General features: G+C 41.3%; 1 protein-coding gene and 2 long non-coding RNA genes across 3 annotated transcripts; 1 reads left to right on the forward strand and 2 right to left on the reverse strand.

Annotated features, from left to right (window-relative positions):
- Nucleotides 1–807: 807 nt before the first annotated feature.
- Nucleotides 808–20,320, forward strand: LOC148332801 (uncharacterized). Its single transcript, XM_088302725.1, has 52 exons — nt 808–942; nt 3,319–3,707; nt 3,815–3,862; nt 3,953–4,006; nt 4,292–4,339; nt 4,439–4,825; nt 5,018–5,134; nt 5,683–5,790; nt 5,882–5,962; nt 6,376–6,426; nt 6,894–7,064; nt 7,169–7,249; nt 7,314–7,358; nt 7,496–7,624; nt 7,698–7,952; nt 8,282–8,320; nt 8,402–8,428; nt 8,549–8,575; nt 8,731–8,793; nt 8,952–9,056; nt 9,133–9,186; nt 9,451–9,504; nt 9,674–9,736; nt 10,169–10,213; nt 10,294–10,365; nt 10,456–10,482; nt 10,569–10,604; nt 10,783–10,818; nt 10,908–11,015; nt 11,130–11,231; nt 11,337–11,408; nt 12,112–12,162; nt 12,226–12,288; nt 12,412–12,471; nt 13,330–13,356; nt 13,453–13,497; nt 14,234–14,263; nt 14,425–14,541; nt 14,628–14,750; nt 15,101–15,190; nt 15,273–15,398; nt 15,586–15,630; nt 15,705–15,824; nt 15,901–16,038; nt 16,174–16,335; nt 16,428–16,568; nt 17,290–17,439; nt 17,644–17,793; nt 17,877–18,026; nt 18,162–18,233; nt 18,792–18,836; nt 19,103–20,320. Exons 2-52 carry the CDS (start codon nt 3,458–3,460, stop codon nt 19,150–19,152), a joined length of 4,710 nt encoding a protein of 1,569 aa, XP_088158851.1. The 5' UTR covers nt 808–942; nt 3,319–3,457; the 3' UTR covers nt 19,153–20,320.
- Nucleotides 6,973–12,867, reverse strand: LOC148332802 (uncharacterized). The gene is made up of 3 exons (XR_015844647.1): nt 12,774–12,867; nt 8,940–9,029; nt 6,973–7,188 (listed from the first exon to the last, which is right to left on the reverse strand). It is a non-coding gene; the product is annotated as an uncharacterized LOC148332802 (long non-coding RNA).
- On the reverse strand, nt 10,305–12,288 carry LOC148332803 (uncharacterized). Its single transcript, XR_015844648.1, has 3 exons — nt 12,238–12,288; nt 12,045–12,150; nt 10,305–11,405 (listed from the first exon to the last, which is right to left on the reverse strand). It is a non-coding gene; the product is annotated as an uncharacterized LOC148332803 (long non-coding RNA).
- Nucleotides 20,321–20,361: the final 41 nt, after the last annotated feature.

Consider the following 20,361-nt stretch of genomic DNA (forward strand, 5'->3'; position numbering starts at 1 on the left):
GCTTGGCTTCCGAGAACAGTTGAGCCGTGATTGGTCGTTAACTGAACGCTGACCAAAATGGCCACCGCCTGCTGAGAGACCTCCAGCTCATTCTACGCATATTTGCGTCTGCTTTCATATCGACACACGCGCTATTTACTCTGGAGAATCAAACTGAATGTAATGGTTTAGCGATGCCATGTTCTGGCAACGATGAGTGACGACTCTGTTAATCTTTGTTTAAAGCACTGATCCTGATTTTGTAAAAGGTAAATAAGAAGTGCGGCCGTCTCTCTGCGGGGTGGCGCTGAGAGCCCAAGTCATGCCTCACTACCATTACAAGGCCCAAATAAACAAAACAAATCCCCCAATAGTGTAAGGTTTCACGAGGTGTAATATTTGGACGTGGCGCAAAATCCGCTTTGTGAACGGGATCGGTGAATCTTCTCCTCAGTTCATCGGAATGATGTAGCTGCATGATATAATATCCACTGCAAATCATTTAAATTTGAAACCTGTACGTGTAGTGTTGAATATGTAATCAGATGATCTTTACAACAGACACTCGAAAAGCCGAATTTTGTTAATTCCACACCTTTTTTTCCCCAGCTTTGCTTTTAAAGGCAGCATACTTTGAATTGTCCTGATTGACAAAGAATGCTCATCTATATTTGTTTTCAAAGCTCACATTTTTTTCTTTTTAAATGTTTACTCACTTTCACTATGTCTTGAAACGAGCATTTTAAGCTCAGTATTTCGGCCCGGGGCTATTTTTCCTGTGCTGTCAAAGTAAACGCCCCCTCTGCCCACTTTGTTCGAACTTGTCAGATGAAGGTATGAGTCACACAACTTATACATAAAATCACCAGACATTTGCAAGGAACAACACGGAATATTCTTTTAGCACCTGCACTTAATACCTGGGAGGAGATATCATTTGTTGGTAAAAAAATGATCTGAGAGGTAAGTGTAAGTCATTTCATTTTTTTTAATGGCTCAAGATTAAGTCTGATACATGTAAAGACATATTAGCACAATACGGTGTCTGCACTTCTGCTGCTGCAGCCAAAAATAAAATGAAAATGAATTTGACAAAACTGTCACTTGTATTTAAATCTACATTTCCAGAAGAGGTTTATCATACTGTATGAAGCGTGTCAGTTCAGATAATTGCCTGTTACACCTGTAATCTAAAAAAAGTGGCAAAAAAAGTATTTTCAGAATCACAATTTACGTTCCAAATGCAAGCAAATTCCTGAGCCTTTGCTACTATTTAAGTATTTTCTGATTTGTGTGCATTTGTGCATGGAAGTGACTTTGCTGTGGATTAAGTTGCTCTCCAACTGTTTTATAATTAACTCTTCAGAGAAATTTTGCAGCTTTTGCGTCATCGTATCACACATTTCATACTTTCTGGCAAATGTAAGCATGTTTAAATCAAAAAGAGGAAAAGAAGCCCTTGTGTGCTTATGTGTTTAAATGTTGCAAATGTTTCTGTTCCATTTAGTGCGTGTGCAATATTGCAGGTTTTGAGTTTTACTGGGATGTCACTGTAGCAAAAATAAAAATATTTAACACCGAAATATGAAGGGAAAACTAGTTTTGCTCTAAAAGCCTCTCATCAAATTAGCTTTAAAATGTAATAAAAAGCAATAACTTTTGAAAACAATCAAAACAAGGTGAAACAACGTAATGCATTGGCTCGTCGTGTTTTTTGCTCAGACAGAAACTTAAAACCTCAGACCTGTTTCAACAGTTTAGCTCATTAGAGTAGGATCGTGTTTAAAGTAAAAGACCTTTCTGAAGTGAACAAAAAAGCCGCACCCTTTTCCAGCTTGCGGTGAACACTTTTATTCAGTAGCATGTTAGGATCTGAAAAACCTTTGCCCTGCAGTCTCAAATATAAAAGAAGTATCGTGACACCTGTGTGGGAATTTTTCAAAACCTGAACGAGTTAAATGTTTGCCTCACATTATTCAGAGTTTAAAATTTGACATTTTTAGATTTACCGTATTTTGAATATAAAGGAACCATTTTTGGTTACAATCTGACTTGAAATGGGATGCCTGTCTTGATTTGTGCCCTGTCGAGTGGTCTAAAAGATGTTTCCAGGCATACTTGTGAAAAATGTTCATCGTGTTTGTGGTAGCACACAAAACAAGAGTGAACTGAATAATTCCCACAACAAAATCATGTCTGTGGAGAGGTTTTTCCATTTTACCTTCTTTTGCCTATTTTCGTTCTCGTATTTCACAAATTCACCCCACCCCCCATTACAAAAAATTTAAATCGTCAATGTATTTTGGCTCTCAATTGCTTCTTCACAGAGCCACGCATATTGCTCTTGCTCTCTCTCTCCCCTGAGAGCGAATATTTGAACCCACTTCTGGTTTTGCTGAGTCTTTTCCTTTTTTTAAAAAACTTCTTCTCCTCAAAATGGGATGGGAAATGCCCATCTCTGCTAGATTGTATCGTCATATCATATAAGGCATCAGATCTAGATGTAACTTTGTGTGTCTTTCGTTCCAGAACAAGTTGTCATCCGGATTTTGGGAATGAACGTTACACCATAATTGTAAATATTTGTCAATATTTAAGGGCGCTATGTAGCGTTTGCATGAAAACAACCTGGCAAAAGCAACGGCAATAGCAATAGCTCCTTTCTTCTCATCTTAAAAAAGGGAATGGCCGTATTTACGTGCACTTCACGCTGCCTACTTATGAGTCCCAAACATTTTGGGGTTCTGTTTCACCATGTCCGACAATACTGCGTCACCTCTTCATGACTTTTAGACTCAGACAATGCCAATAATGTCGGCGTCAATGTCATGAAAACTGAAGTGGATCCAAAAAAACTTTGAAAAAGGATTCAGGGTTTCACGCAGTCATTGGTGAAGCTTTTAGTGGTGCTCAAAGGAATTAGATTGATACTATATATAATTAACAAAGTGTTTCTTTTTTACTGTCCCGGTCCTTGTTAGAGAACAGCAAAATAATCTGATTTTGTTTGGGAATCAATTAATTAGCTCTTATTCTGGGCCGCAACCATGGTCGGTATTTTTGTGTTCGTACTCAAGCCTAAAATGGTGGAGACGTTAAATCCTTTCAACGAGCCAAACATGTTTCGGCACACCAGCCCGGAGAACCAAAAAAACAAAGAAAATGGTGTTGTTCTAAAACATGGCCATTAACTTTGTCAATGCTGGCTTGAACTTGAAATTGGCAAATAACTATATTATAAGTCATGCGAAGCCTTGGGCTATGTCTTGTCACTGGTGGAATTAAAGACTTAAAAATTATTAGAACATGATGGAACATTGGATATTCTTTCCCCTCTAGGTAATTGTTCGTCCTCTGCCAAAGCAAAACCAGTTCTGTTTGGATCAGCAAAGGCACCAGTGGCAAATTCATCCCCACTCAAGGACCGTTGTCGGCTGTCACACCAGGCGGAGGAAGTCCAGTCGCCTCAACCGCTACCATGAGTTCAGGGGCGGGGTTACGCTCTGGATTAGTGTCCTCTGGCATGTCGTCCGGTTTTGTGACTGTTGAGGATAAGAGAGAAGGGAGTCCAGGTACCGTCACCTTTACAAAGGTGACCAAAACCTACAGTGCCGATGCATTTGGACAACCAAGGAAAGGTTCGGCATCTGCACTTGCATCTTCTCCGATTTTGAAGGATCGGAAGCTCATGGCCACCCTGGCAACGACTCACTCTGATGTTTTTGACGGTTAGTCATATTTGGAGTTCTTTCCAAGATTTATTAGTTCTTACATCAGTTATTTAATTTAAGGAGAGATGATGAATGGACACAATTGATGTGTTGACATGTTACAGGGAGTTCAAGCACAGACTCGTCTCCGGAGTATTCCAGGAAGGAGTATGGTGAGTGAGTCACCGTGAATCACTTAATTAAAACTCGCAGGTTGATGCTCATGCACTGAAACAACCAATCTTTCTTTTTTTTAATCTCAGGTTCCTCAAAGACAACGTCAGGTTCCGCCACACGAGGGAGATCTCACAGTCGAGGTACACGTGCAGTTGTGAAAGCAGAAAAGTGGTAGACTGTGAAAAAAAAAACGCAATTGAAATCAACTGTTTGTATTTCATATGGAAAATTAAATACTGCGTGCCAACAGCGATGCTAAGCTATTTAGCGATGCTAACGTCCTCGCATTCCATTGCATTTGAAGGAACTCCCTTCATGTCCAACATTGCTTTTGGGAATGTTTCTTTTTTTTTTTGCCTGCGCTAGTCTACTGTACTGTGAGATGATGATAATATTCAAACAATTTTGGATGTTGTCATTTTTAGAGAGCGAGATTCGAGCCAGGCTTCAGAGCGCTTCCCCTTCAGCAAGTTGTGAGTACCGCTGTTTCCATGCGACGACGATAACCACCTTCACATTTGCTCTTCAAGTCTTTGTTTGCGCAACGCCAACTGTTAACGTGCACTTGACAGGGACTGAACTGGGTGACGTGAAGCGTCTGCTGAGAGGAAGTCAGTCTGAGAGCACCAGCACCATTCAGTCCCCGAACAACTCGTTGCCCATCCCCAAGAAGGCCAGTGTGGAAACCAGAACCATCTCTGAGAGCCGCAGCACCATTCAGTCCCAAAAAAATTCTTTGCCCATCCCCACGAAGGCCAGCGTGGAAACTCGAACCATGTCTGAGAGCACCAAGGTCATTCAGTCTCCTAACAACTCACTGATCATGCCCAAGAAGCCCAGTGTGGACACCAGGTTTGTGTCGGAGAGTACCGGCACTCTTCAGTCTCCTAACAACCCGCTGATGATCCCCAAGATCACCGGTGTGGAAACCAGGATCGGAACGCAGAACTTGAAACCAGGTTGAGTTTACTGTGACCAAGAAATTCTGCATTCCTTTCAGAATTATTTTTTTTTTCTGGGGTTGGGGAGAGGACAGTCAATGAGCTTGTCCACTTCCCCAGCTTGTTATCTTCTTGAACTAAAACAAAATATTGCCTTCGATAACAATTATGAGGCGTTCTCATGTGTCTCAACTCACATGTCCACGCTAGGTCTGTCCACTGCTCCAGATCACTATGGTGGTGTTTGGCCTGGGAGTGTTAACAGCAGCTACAGCTTCCACACAAACCCCAACAACCTGACTACGACATCGACCATTTACCACTCCGGTCAGTCAAATAACCGTACGGGATATCCTTACGGGCATCACGGTGCAGATCTTGTTAGCACCGCTGTCACACTCTAGAAATAGACTCAAACTTGTCTCGTTTTGAAATTTTGTTATCATTGTTATAAAAGGCTATATTTTTATGATTACTTTTTAGCAATAGAATTAACAAAAATAGTTACTGTACATTATATGGGCCTTCATTATAATCGCCAATTCCCATTGGATGCAATTTTTGTTATTAAAGGTGGGAAATGAAAATTTTGCTAGTCTATCATTCGTCATCCGTCCGTCATCGTCATTTTGTCAAGGTCAATCAAACTGTGGTCAGTCTGTTGGTTCGTCAACTTATTTCAACCGGGTTTTGTCACCCATCACTCTTTCAATCCTTTTGTGAGTTGTTCACAACGACCACCTCTGCAAGTTTTGCCTGTGAAAGGAAATTGTGATGATATTTTCACGCTGCTGTCGTTTGTATCACCTCAAATGAATATCCGTCATGTTTTTTTCTTACATATTTTGATCTGTGTTTGATGCTGCCACATAAAGGAGGAGCCCGAGGAGGAAGAGGAGGAGTAGTAGGAGGAGGAGGTGTTCAAAACAATATGGTTCTAAGCTCTCCCCCTGTGCACAGTGGACTATCCGTCAACAGCACCGGTGAGCCGTTCTTGTCAAAACTACGCCATGATTCGTCCTCCTCCGTCCAAGGACTGCAAATGATCAAGTGCAATTTCTTTTTGTCCATCAGTGCCAGTGTATGGTGTTCAGAATAATCTGATCAGTACCACTAGCCCTGCCATCGCTCCAGCTGGAACAAACACGGAAATAGGTAAAGTTAGCAAAACCGACTCACAGTTCAGAGATTTGCGGTTTGATTCCTGGCTCCGGCCTTCCTGTGCGGCGCTTGCGTGTTCCCCCCGTGCCAGCGTGGGTTTTCTCCGGGTACTCCGGTTTACTCCCACATTCCAAAAACATCGCATGGTAGGTTAATTGGCCACCCTAAATTGTCCCAACTTGTGATTGTGGGTGTGAATGATTGTTTTCCTGTGTGTGGCCTGCGATTGGCCCAAAGACGGTTGGGATAGGCTACAACACCCGCGCCATCCTTGTGAGGATAAGAGGCTGGGATAATGGATGGATATTATCAAGATGAATACCATGAAGCATGTGAAAAACATGATTAAGTTATATCTTCACTACTTCCCTTTTCCTACTGTTATTGTTTTGTTTTGTTCCCCTCAGTTTATGGCGTCCAGAAAAATGTCTCAACCCCTGCAATCAGCACAACCACAGGTAAAAAAAATCAATAAAAAAAATATATGTATATGTATATATATATATATATATATATATGTATATATATATATATATATGCATATATATATATATATACACACCCAAAAAAAGGTTTGCAATACCTGAACAAGACAACTTCTATTGTCAGTATCTTGGCAAGAAACGTGAAGTCAATTCCATAATTTTCTGTAGCACATAAAATGATGTGATGGACCACATCCGGCCCTCAGGCCTTGAGTTTGACACCGGTGGTCTAGAGTGTAACCTGGCTCTTGTCTAAAGTCAGCTTGGATGGGCTCTTGTTCATCTACGGCGCAAAATGAAGATAAGCAGTCTAGAAAATAGTGGTTGGGTTTTTATAAAGCCCTCTTCTTTCATGGATTTGTATCGTACCATTTATTGTCGTTTCTTCGTGGCGTCTTAGAACATATTGTAATTTTGCTTTGCATACCTATTTCATGCAGTGCGCCCAAGGAGTCCATCTATTGATGAGCCTTCGGGCAAAGAATACAAGTTCACAATGATAGAAAAGGACAACGCACCTGTCAAGAAGGAGACGGAGCGACTCGTCATGACCAAAGACACGGGCAAACAATTCATGACCGCTGCTCCGGCAACTTCGACAATGTCTTCCGGTACCTCTTGAGACGCACCGCAAGCATACTGTAGCGCTACAAAACAATCAACTATTTAGAAGAGAAACTCTCCGGACTGATGAGTTCTCTTTGGTGTCTTGCAGCTGCCTACTCTGACGATTCACTGATGAGAGAGAAACAGAAATTTGCAATGAGCACAATGAATGACGAAAGGGATGCGAAAGGTACACCAAACGTTGAGATGTGAAACTTTTGCATGACGGTATCTCATTGTTTGATTTCCCACAGCTGCACTCCTGAAATATGGCTCAAAAGATCAAGTTGGCTGCGCAGGTAAAGTAAATTGTCCCGTTACGTAATAATCTAATTTGGTTAAAAATTTCATATACATGTATACGTGCCCATGGATTACGACCCCTCGTTGATTGATCAATTAAAAAAATGGACTCCTTTCAATTTCTACTCATCAGACGTGTGCAATGACGGCTCGTGTTTCGGCTTGAGCCGCTGCTGCCGCTGCAGTTGGTGGAAGTGGCTGCTGGGCATCCTGCTCGGCCTGCTCCTTCTTCTCGGCCTCCTCTTCGGACTCATCGCTTTGAGTGAGAGAAGACTTGCGTCTTGATTTCATGGAAACGATGCCTGCATGTCTCACAAATGACTCTGGTCTCCCAGGTGAGGAAGTGAAACGTCTCAAGAAACGAGTTGAAGCCCTAGAAGCCATCACCGGCACTTCGTCAGCGAGGACAAGTCGTCTCTCTGGCGTCAACATTGTTGACCCGTTGGATTCCAAATATTCTGGTGGCACGTTGACTCACTCTGATAACGGAATTGGTGTTGGGACTGCAAGAGGATATGGATCGGGAGAGGACTTGCAGAAAACTGTCCAGCAGCTGGTCCGATCTGAACTGCGCTCTGATGCTTTTAGAGGTAAAAAAAAATAAAATAAATAAAAATGATGTGTTTATGCAGTGGCAGAGCTGGGCAGTGCGTCCCGGGGGCAGAACGGTCCGGTCCTTTGGCCCGGCCTGATGGCCGTTTTTGCCCGGGGGATGGGGGGGGGGGTGACAAATTTGGGCTGGGGATCGAGGCCCGACAATTTTTATGAATAAGGCCGGAGGGTCAAGGCTGGAAGGTTATCCAGATCGCGGGGGGACTGACGGGTAAAAAAGGGTCAAGTGCCCAGCTCTGTGCAGTGGATACTATTCATATATTCTGATCATTTGGTATGATGTGAATAAAACCTCATTCATTTGTAGACTCGCTGAAAGGAGCTAAAGGAGACACTGGGATGAAAGGTATGTTTGCAAAAATAAAGAAAAAAAAGAAATCCATCCAAAATTGTTCTTTTGATCATGAGTCACATTATTCCTTCACAGGTGATTCAGGTGTGCTTGGGCTTCAAGGTGAGACTTTAATCAGGCTAAAACATTTGTAGAGTCAATTTGGTTACAGAAAGAACCACATATATAAATATAAGGTATATGAATATAATTTATAATATATAAATGTCTAATTTCTTGTAGGTGATCCAGGATTTCCTGGCCTACCAGGTAAGAATTGGAGTCAGTTTCCTTCCCGAATTGAAATCACAGAATAAATAGGTCAGGCCTCTGCGTTCTCTGGTCCCCGAGTGGGCTTGTAAGAATATCAACATGCTGAAGTCGTCTGAATAAAGTGAACGGTGAGCGTGGATGTTCTTCCTCAGGTCCTCCTGGACGTGTGGGCAACCCAGGAACAGAAGGACCCAGGGGTCCAAAGGGAAGCACAGGTACATTTTTGGACATTCACAACTTGGTGTCCGCTTTTTAAATTTCCGGCGTTAAGAGAGAAAAAAACCCCACACTGTTGATACTTTGGATTTGAACGCAATTAACATACACCAATTAGGTTGACCGACAAAGTATATAAAATAACCTGTGTGAATAGGTGATCCAGGTCTGCAGGGACTACCGGGTCAGAAGGGCTTGGATGGGGCGATGGGCCCCCGTGGAGAGGCTGGACTACCTGGTTTTGCACAGAGAGGAGAGAAAGGTAAACAGGGGTGAAGTATCTTTTTTTATTTTTTTTTTAACATTTGTTCTTTAACATTGTAACCCAAATTGGACAGGATCTCGTGGCGACCCGGGACCAGTTGGTGCTCCTGGACAAGTGGGGCTGAAAGGTAAGTGTTACTGTAAATGTCTGGAGGTTGATTTGAAGTAATAAATAACCTAACTAATCTTGAAAAAAAAGTAAACACTTTTCTTTCCGAGTTGTAGCACACACCATCATTAAATTCGAGTACATAGGATGTTTGAACAGGAGGAGGAAAGACGGGCAGGAAGGCCTTCAGTTATCTGATGATAGTTTATTGATACTTCTGTTGAATATATAAAAAAAAAAAGTGTGATTCAGACAGAATATTTATGAGAATGATTGTCTGCAGGTGCTCTTGGTCCAAAGGGTTCCCAGGGTGGCAGTGGATATCCAGGACCAAAAGGTTCACTTTCAGAAATTATATTGCATTTGTATATTTCTTTTAGAACGGTACTTGATTACGGACTTACAGAAAATGTAGTTACTATCAACAATATTTGAGGAGCAAAGAGCAGTGTGTAGTGTAAAAAACAACGAAAGACAACTTTGTATTTTGTGAAATCACACATCAGGAACACCAGGCTCGCCAGGAACCAAAGGAGGCATGGGAGAGAGGGGACTTCGTGGCCCAGCAGGTATGTCTCTGAGAATCGTACGGAACTCAGTTTTTTTTTTTTTTTTTTTACGCTCAGTTTGAATGGCTTAGGGAGGTCTTGATGTCATTTTAGGCAAGGCCGTTTTATTGATATAGCACATTTCGTACCCAAGGCAACTCAACGTGCTTCACACGAGCAAAGACAGCACCGACAAGCATTTACAAACACAACAGTTCCAAATATTCACTTCTGTTGGCAACTTATTCTTTTTGTATGCAGCATGACGGCTAAGTGCGGCTTCACCAGGTTTACTTCATGTTTACTCCGCTAACTGAGCTGAACTTCATCAGGATCTAAAATCTTTTGAACGTGATTCAATATCTGACATTATGCTAATAACAATGATCACTCACATTTGGCTAAAGAAAACAACAACAAAAAAAAAACTTTTTTTTTGTTTGTTTGATAAAGGTGAACCTGGGAGAGATGGACAAAAGGGCTCCAAGGGAACTGCAGGTGAGCAAAAAAAAAAAAAAACAATCACTGTGCTATTTTCGATGAAGTCTTTTGTTAAACAGCCTCTGTATAAATTGCAGGCGATGTTGGTTCGACGGGAGCTCCGGGGGTGAGAGGATCGCCCGGTCGTAACGGAGATGACGGTCTTTCAGGTGCCCACACTGTCAAATCTAAAATAACCACATCTTGGCCCGTTGACCAAAATCACAATTTTATTCCATTGATTTGATTTTTTTTTCCAGGTCCTCCAGGAAATCAAGGGCCACCAGGTGTGAAAATGATCCGAATATGAATCTGTTAACTCCACTTTATAAATCCAATAAACATTATTTATTTGAATGATCCCTTTCCACAGGTATTCCTGGAATTCCAGGTCAGCCTGGTGCCAAAGGTAAAAGACAAAAGCGATCATTTCCTACGTCGTGTCGGTTAATTGTGACTGCGTTCGTTCTGTGACCAAAGAAAATACGGATACGGTTTTACTATAATTGTGTAATTCTACTTCTCATGTCCAATTGTACAAATGTCAAATATGCTCTGGATAAAAAAAATCACAATCTGTCCTTCAGGTGAAATGGGACCAGCTGGTCAAGTCATTTCTGCAGGTAAAACTTGACGACACTTCTTACGCTGCAAACAGTAAGAGAAATGAATTCTAAGAGTAAATATTGATTGCCTCTGGATTTGTTTCTAGCTGGCTCAGATACGGTGGCCATCCCGGGACCACCAGGACCGACTGGGCCTCCGGGTCCTGCTGGACTTCCTGGTTTGTCTGGTCCCAGTGGTCCAACTGGAAATCCTGGTAGGATATAATACGTCTTTGGAATATTTAGCCTGTCAAGTGGTTTTGAAAAATCACAGACGACGGGAAGATTGCGTTGTCACCCTTACAAAGCAGTATGATATAATCTTTAAGGTCTAAAAGGAGACAGAGGAGAAAAAGGGGACAGAGGCGAGAGAGGAGAAGCTGGCATCAGAGTCACAAGTTCAGAAACTGTCAGTGCAACACGAACTGGTAGTAAGTATTGCAACCGATTCCTTGGTTCTTGTACCACCCAAAACTTTAAACGAATATTCAATTGTTGCATTTATACGACTGAGCTTTGTGATTCTTTACAAACAGGTCTGTCTTCATCGGCTGGGATTGTGGGCCCACCAGGACCTCCTGGCGCTCCAGGTCTTCAAGGTCCACCTGGTATGTTCAGAAGCTCAAAGAAAGAACGCCTCAATAGTTGTAGCTGCAGTTTCAAGTTCGACAAACACATTTTGAATCCATCCATCTTTTTGGTTTGTCCATATTGGGGTCCTGGATTTTTTTTATTTTGTTTTCTTACTTATGTTTTGTAACTTCAGTTAGGATTGTGTTTATTTATTTTTGGAGCAGACTTATTATTGTTTTTATTTTTTTAAAAGGCTTTGTATTAGTGTAGCTTTTATTAGTTTTAGTATTTGTTTTATTTTTACATGGAATATTTGTCGAGTCCAAGATTTAAAAAAAAGTCTCTAAGTATGATATAATTTAAGTAAACTACAATTCAGATGCAATCAAATTTCTAATTTTGTTTTTATTGATTGATTGATTGAAATTATTTGGTGATAGCACAGAAGGCAGTAGAATAAAACATATTGTCACCATAGTATGTAAACTTCTATATTTACTTGTGAAATAATAGAAAGGTTCAATATTTTCTCACCTTCAACACCCCCCCCCCCCCTCCAAGTTATACGATGCAGACATTTTGAGCTCAATTAATTCAATTCTGCATTACTTTCTACCATCATGGTCAAACGCAGTCTGACTTTGGATGTTCTACTAAATCCAAAAGGATACTGTGAGTATTCACAAGCAATATAAAAGGAATACTGACGACGGTTCCTCTTTTTTGTTGTCACCACAGGTGAGGCAAGACAAGGTCTTCCTGGGCGTAGAGGCCCGCCTGGAGAGCCAGGTACAGAAACATGGACAATACTTTTATGTTGGATTAGTTGCTGACTTGAAATGGGCTGAACAGGTATTGGAGTACCTGGAGCCGCAGGGCCAAAGGGGGAGCCTGGTAACTTTGCACCTTCATCAGGTTGGTGAAGAATTTAAAAAAAAATGTATCGATTAAAAAAAAAAAAAAGAAACGTCACATTCAGATGTGATTGTTTAACACAACCCCACCTCCAACACAACCAATTTTTTTTCTTTGTCTCAGGAACTTTCTTTGCCGGACCACCGGGACCCCCGGGACCTCCTGGACCCCAGGGCCCACAGGGTACACTTGAAAAATTAAGCCATGTTCCTAACAAGCGGTACAGATTGGTTCCCGTTGTGTGTCTTGATGTAATACCTTGTCATTTTTAGGGATTCTTCCTATTTTAGTTCTGTTGTTACATATGAAGGAAAACTAACTGGCAACTGATTCGTGGACAGCATTGGAAACTAGCTCCATTCTGCCATCACTGTTTCCTGATGTATTTCAGTACTGCGCTTGGTAATCCAATGAATCGTTTCAAATCAATAGTTTTAACTCCTAAAACGCCCAAAAGTTGTCATTTAAAGTTTAAGATGGTTCACCTTCTCCAGTTTACTGCTCCGCGTTGTGGCCAGGGGTAAATAAAATCCAATCCAAGTATCACACTCCAACTTTTGCTTATATACGCTCCTGGCCCTTTTCTTGTCTTCTTCTTGGTTTATCGCAGGATTATAGCTCTTTAGTGCATATTGCCACCTAGTGTACGGGAAGCGCAAAGCGTTTCCATGTATCGTCAATCAACCCCGTGAGCAAACAAAAGAGACAGTGTTGTATAGAAATAATTTCCCTACGTTTAACATAAAACGACAAGCATAAAGGTTTATATGCAAATAAATACACGCACACGTAATACGAGACTTAAAAAAATAGTAGATTTTCGTTATCATAGTTAAGTGATGTGACGTCTTCTGGTTCCGCCTACTTTGCCAATCACAGGCGCCCTTTGCAGTCCCCGCAAAGATCGTATTGAACGTTAGAGGACTCACTATCACACGCACACAACTTTTAAATCCACACCAAACAGTACAACTTGTGGGAAATTAATTTTTGAGTCACCCGAATTGCTGACCAATAACATTTTCTCATTATGATTATTAGGTGAGCGAGGACTACGAGGTTACCAAGGTATGAAGATGAACGTGCCTTGTGTACCTACATATCAAGTTTACTTTGAAAATATGTTCCAATAACACAGCTTCCATTCCCTTGGACGTGTTACAGGAGAAGTGGGTCAGCCAGGTTTGGCAGGAATTCCAGGAGAACCAGGTACGAGCAGTTAGGTTTGTACAGTGATGCCTTGACATATGAGTGAGCCGACATTCGAGTTTTTCGGGATACGAGCATTCGGCAAATTATTTTTGCTATGACTTGAGATATGAGCGCTTTATGTTGTGCCGTAAACTCAGGTCAACTAACTTCACAACAAGGACAGTTTGACAGGTAGAGAACAATTCTTCAAAAAAATGTTGTGTATTTAAAACAAACACATATCTTAGAATTAAGCCCGCTCCCTAAAAGCAAACACATAATCTGAAACATATTTAATCATTAATAAACATCTAAACACCAATGGTGCAGCAACACATTGAGACATTTAATATTGCAGTACTCATTGTCGTATATTATTTAGGAGTTCTGTTCAATTCCATTTAATTATGTGATTATGTTTGTTTTTATAGAATATAATATTATTGCTGTATTTAACATTCAAAAAACATTTTTTGTTTGGAGGCTGTAGACAGATTAATGACGTTTCTATTTAGACACTGCACATGTCACAAAAATGCATTAATTAATAATGATAATAACAGCACATTTGTGAAGAACAATTCTGTTGCATTTTAATTTAAAATCAATACAGTTGCATTTCATACTAATTGATTTCCTATTTCGGTAGTAAGTGTTTTTTTTTGGGGGGGCTGGTAGTACCACTGCTATGTTGTATTATGTTTTCAAAGCACAACTAAAAGATCAAAACTAAAACATTTGTGCATTCTCACAGGTGATTCAGGATTCTCTGGAGTTTCTCTCGGTAAGATTATTTTAATTCATGTCCGATATGTCGACGCCGTAAACTAGCAATTAGTGCAATATGACAAAACACAAGTGTTGGATCTAAGATTGGCTGAGGAACGACTCCAACCTACCAGGAGCCTTTTTGGTCATTTGAGCCCAAATCGTTGTTTGTACAAGGTGGCACATCAAGGCGAGGACTGCCCGGACCTCCTGGACCACCCGGACCACCTGGAAGAGGATGGAGTGCGTCAAGTTCAAGTGAAATGGGCCAGTACTTTGCAGAGTACATTCAGAGTGAGACGTTTTCTTTTTGTTTCGAATGTTTCAGTGTCCATGATGACATTGTGCTTTATGTCTAATCAAACTGTTTTGACTTACAGGTGGAAACTTCAAGCAGTACCTGGTTGGGCCTCCAGGACCTCCAGGTCCTCCAGGGGCCTCAGCTTCTCAAAGTTCAGAGAAGGTGGAAGATGTAGCAAACCGAGTCATCGCCTACATGCAGAGTAAGGATGGGCCACTGCTGTCTTGGAATTTCTTGAAATATTTTTCTTGATGCGAAATAATACTTCGGAATCTTCTGAACTCTTGCTTCGTTGCGAGCACTGCGCTGAGCGATGCTCCTCAAAGGAGGTGCCATAGCAGAGGTTAACTTCTGTGGTACTCAATTTCCCAGAAGATGAAGAAGTGTTCTAACTAAAGATCACAAAGTAGTTGACAGCGTATCAACGACATTTTAAATTCAAGATGCTATTAATTGATTATCAGTTACACGCTATCGACAGAATTCAAAGCTGACCATGTGATGCGGCGGTAAACTGTTCAAACTAAAGTGTGTTCAATGTTCCGGGTCAAGGCAGAGGATACGGCGGAACTTCCGGTTCTCTTGGTCTGACTGCCCAAAGTGGTTCCATTTCTGTCGATGACCTCATCGCCGTTTTGCAGCGTAAGTCTTACCAAACTGTTCAGTAGAGTCAAAGTTTTGTCAGAGGCATGTGTGATATGCGTGTGAAATTGTTGGCTTGCAGGAGATGACATGAGAAGGTATGTTGTTGGCCCTCCTGGCCCACCAGGGCCCGCTGGAGCACCGGGTCATGGAAGCTATAGATTTGACATCCAGGAGGTGGCTGAACGTGCACTCAGCTTAATGAAAGGTACACTCCACTTCTTTTCAGCTGTCATTACGTCAGAACACAAACACATTTGAAAACACATCCGTAGTTTAAAAACAAGCAGAAACATAATGGCTCTTTTTTTCTTTCTTAAAGCTGGTATCAAATATAAATTTTCAGAGCTGTGAGATCAACATCATGTCTAACTGTGAGTCATTTGTGCCATTAGAAAGGGGCATGGTGGGTGCATCTGGACAAGGAAATAGCTTCACAAGTAAGCAAAAACATTTATTTACAGCATTTTTTCCCCTTCAATTTGATTTGAATTTATTTTTAATGCCCAATCAGGTGAGTATCACACTGCAGTTGGACCCCAGGGACCACCTGGTGTGCCCGGTCCACCTGGACCACCTGGAGCACCGGGAAGTGGAAACTACATGACTTCAGATGTTCGTGAATACTTGCAAAGTGAGTCCCTCTCTTGGATCGATCATTCTATCAAATACTTAACCAACATGCGTCATCCAACGATGTGCTTCCAAAGGTATTGCCGGTCGAGGTCCTCCAGGTCCACCAGGTCCTCCTGGACCCGTGGGTCCACCTGGCGCCACCACTGAACTTACCTACATTGGCGGTGCCAACGGTGAGACCATCAGATCGGATCGACGGGAATATGTCAGCAGTGAGTACAAGAAATTTCTCACCCCAAACGTGTTAGCGTCCTTAGGAAGCACTTGTTCTTCCATTTGAGATTTCGCATTCTTGAATCATGCATCTGTGAACGTGAAGCGATTTAACATTTGGGAACTGTCTTAAGGTGACAGAACGAGAGGAAGTATGTTTGGCCTTCCTGGTCCTCCTGGCCCTCCTGGACCTCCGGGAGAAAAGGGAGATTCTGGTGTATCTGGTGGTAGCAACTGGAACCTGGATACTGGGGGCTACTCCAATATGGCAGTCCGAGTAACAGATTATATCAAATGTAAGTAACAACCAAGAAAGACATCTTGTACCGTTTGATACAGTGGAATGATTTTGACGTTTTCTGATCTCGTCAACTCCATCCGCATGCAGCTCACGGCCTGCTCCGAGATGTTGTGAGGGAATCTGGTGGCGGTGCTGTCCAAGGGCCTCCAGGACCGCCGGGTCCTCCTGGAAACAGCCAGTGGTTTAGTTCTCAAGATAATCTTGTGGATGTGGTGGAGTACATCAAATGTAAGGAAAAATATGTTGTCAAAATGACAAGGCTATTAACTCTGGGATTTTCATCGGGCTTTACTGCAGTCATATCTCGTGAGTCGTTTTTATCCGTCAATGGGACAGAACAGAACGGATGTACTGATTCTCAAGTCAAATTGTGAGCATCAAACGCTTGGTGTAAAAATATTTGAAAGTTTATGTGCATATTTTTCCTCTTTACTCTCGTACTATTGTGCTTGATTTTATTGCTGCGGTATCAGACGGTTTTAGTTCTCAAATGACGGTATATTTTAGTCGGATGACAATATTCCTTCCCAACTGTTATCTTACAGTTCATCCTGTAGTATCCGATTTAAAGTGTTCGGTGGTATTGGCAATTTTCTACTTCAATATCGCTGACGTCGGGCCAAAACCTTGTACCTCCAAAATAGTCACTTTTTAGGAGACACCCAAAATGGCAAGTTTTTTTTTTCAATCATTAGCATGGCATCGTGAAAGAGAGAAAGCCATTCTCAACACTTTAGATTGGTCAAATAACGTATAAAAATAACACATTATAAGGACTTACGAGGTTTTGGCCCGACGTCAGAATATATTGTTGTTTTTAAGTTACGAACAGATGTGACCTCTTCATTTATCGTCATTGACATCTTATAGTATTGTGGAAAAAGTCGAGGAAGTGCAGCTATCCACTCACGGGGTGCTGTGTTAACCCTTCTGGACATGTCATCCTCAGCCCAAGGTCTGCTGTATGACTCCGGGAGAGATCAATATGGCCGTACTGGGCAAGGACTCAGAGGACCACCTGGTCCTCCAGGACCACCAGGGTCCACTCGTTGGTTTGGTTCTCAAGGAAACGCAACAGATATGGTGGAATACATAAGATGTAAGTGGATTCTCAACAATCAATGCTTTGTTCAAATTTGCTCCAGCAACATATTCAAGAATATCGCTTCACATGAATCTGATGTTGATTCTTGCTAACTACGTAATAAATTACAGTGGTACTCACCAATGTCGAGACGGAGCAAGTTTTATTCGACTCGATTTGATCCTCACTATGAACCAAACCACTTTGTGCAATTTACAGCTCACGGTGTGTTACGTGACATCATCAGGGAGTACAGCAGTCACATGTTCCAAGGTCCTCAAGGTCCACCTGGTCCTCCAGGCGCTCCGGGCCAAAGTCAAGGGTTTGGTTCCGATGGAAATTACTCCCATCTCGTGGAATACCTCCAATGTAAGCCATCACAAGACAGCCGATTGGAAATGAGGGAAAGCAAACATCGGCAATTTTAACCTGGCGATGGACTGTTTTTCTAGCACGCGGTCTGATCGGTGACAGAAGTTGGAGCAACTATGACCGCGCTGTTCAAGGGCCACCAGGACTACCCGGGCCTCCAGGAGCTCCCGGATACAGCCAAGTGTTTGGCTCCCAAGCAAATGTCACCGATTTAGTGGAATTCATCAGAAGTAAATGATGGCTTTTTCTTTGCCGCACTACATATCTTATTGCAACTAATCTAATAAGGAAACAAAAATGAAAGAGCTGAATGATATTTAAATTCATGACTTGAGGCAGCTAACAATTGCACATTTCTCCTATAGCACATGGTGCCATTGTCGGAGCACCGGGACAAAAAGGGGAAATGGGATTCCCGGGCCCAAAAGGAGACAGAGGTACACATGTGATTCACCAAATAATGATATCCTGCTTTCATATCAGTTGCCATGAACTCATTCACTACTAACCGAGTAAAAAAAGAAAAAAAATGGCGTCTTTAGCCGTCAATGGCAGTAAATGAGTTTTAGCACATTACCAAATCAAAAAACTACTGACAGGACAATTGTAGACGGAATGAAATTGCAGAAAATAGTCATGCAATCAGAAACAGCCCCTCGGGGAATGTTCCCAGTCTTCTCGAAAGTACTGAACTCCTTGATCAGGGTCTCTGAAAATCTTCATGGCCTATTGCAGTCCGTCTCAAAAAGTGGAGCACAATGCGTGTGACTGACTGTGACATGCGCTAAAATAAATTGTAATTGCACATCCACTACAGTAGGTGGCAGTGGCGCAAGGAGTTTTCTAGAGTCGACTCATTCTATTAATCTTAGTCGCAGTAGAGAGTTAAGAAAATAAGTGAGAATCACTGAAAGCGTTATTGGGACGCTTAATGATGACCGTTAACTAGTTGACAGTAATTTTCACCATACATTTTTGTATTTGTATGGATACAGGTGAACGTGGTTATCCAGGACCACAAGGACCAAAGGGAGAAACAGGTGAGGGGTGACTCGGCTGACTTGAGTGCACCTCATCAATAATATCATGCTACATATTGCACAACATATTACTGCTCCAGTACTTAAGTGTCAATTTACTGACTTTTTCCTTACTGTGTCGTCATCAATTTCATTTTTTTTTTAATTAAAAAAATATAGTGAAGTAAACTGTATACATTTATGATCGATGGGCTGTTTCTCACATTGTTGATTTTATTTATTAAAACTTGATTTGATGTAAATGAAACCAAGTCTTGCCTTTTCAGGTGACTACTCAGCAATTTCAAGGAGAGCAAGGAGGCACGCTGGTGTCTGAGCCGCATGACGATGTGGATGAACTCGCCTCGTGTTATGATGTGCATTGTTCGTTTTTGCATCGCTAAATAGATGCAATATTTTTTTTTCATTACTGCATCTGCTTCGCAGTTAGGGATCATTTTTTAAACCAATCGCCCATACTTTTAATATTACTTTACAAGTGTGAATTTAGAGGTAGAGATACAATCAAACCAACTGCTGTTATCATATTCTGGCTGTATATATATATATATATATATATTTTAGTACTTATGTGCAGTTTAATGTAGCTTGAAACTAATGTAGTGGACCAACTTCAACAAAGCTGCGGTTTACTTTTGGGTTTCAACAGTGGAATTCTAATATGCAAAAGAATCTGTGGGACGACTGATTGTCACATATATATTGTAGATCAAACTATATTGTCTGTCATTTTCAAAGACAAACTCAAAGCAAGACTTAGCGGAGCTGCAGTACAGAGGAAACTTTATTTACAGAAAAACGGAAATCTACATGACACCTGACATTTTAAATGCATTAGTTTTGATATGAATTGTTAACTTGACATCACAACACAACAATTTCACCTACTGAAGACTTCATTTCACAATGACACTTTTAAAATGTTCTGGACTACTCAGCAGCAGCAAAATGAGAGAAGGATTGTTTTTTTTCACGTTTTATTTAACAGAAATACGACTTGGTTGCTGTGCCTTACTATTAAATACCGTCAGTAACACTTCATTGAAAGACACCAAGAATTGAGTTGATAAATCAAGAAAGCCTAAACCAGTCAGGCCCACATTTTCTTGAACTTCACTAGCTATGATATTTATCCCAAAATAACCAAACATACAAAGAGCTCATCTTCTGCTTCTTATAAACCTGACACAATTTATGCATTTGGGACATATTAAAAAAAAATAAAAATACAAAGTCTAAGTCGATACATTATTGCTCATTTTAGCCTTTCAAATGCATCGCCTAATAATGAAATGTTTTATGTGGAGATTGATTAAGAAATGACAAACGCTAATTAAGCTCATTGTTGATAAACATGTACATGGTAATAAAATGATGTATCCCGTCTTTGTCCCTGAATAGCGGTCACTTTTACTCATAACTGAAAAATGGAAACACGCTTGACTGCCTTACGGAATAAATTCAGATTTCTTGCTTCTTACAAAGTGTTGCTATCATTTATGGGACATTTCACAACACATCTGCA

This window comes from Idiotropiscis lumnitzeri, chromosome 8 (assembly GCF_059441095.1).
Source record: "Idiotropiscis lumnitzeri isolate Australia: NSW breed Sydney's pygmy pipehorse chromosome 8, RoL_Ilum_1.0, whole genome shotgun sequence".
NCBI classification, from domain to species: domain Eukaryota; kingdom Metazoa; phylum Chordata; class Actinopteri; order Syngnathiformes; family Syngnathidae; genus Idiotropiscis; species Idiotropiscis lumnitzeri.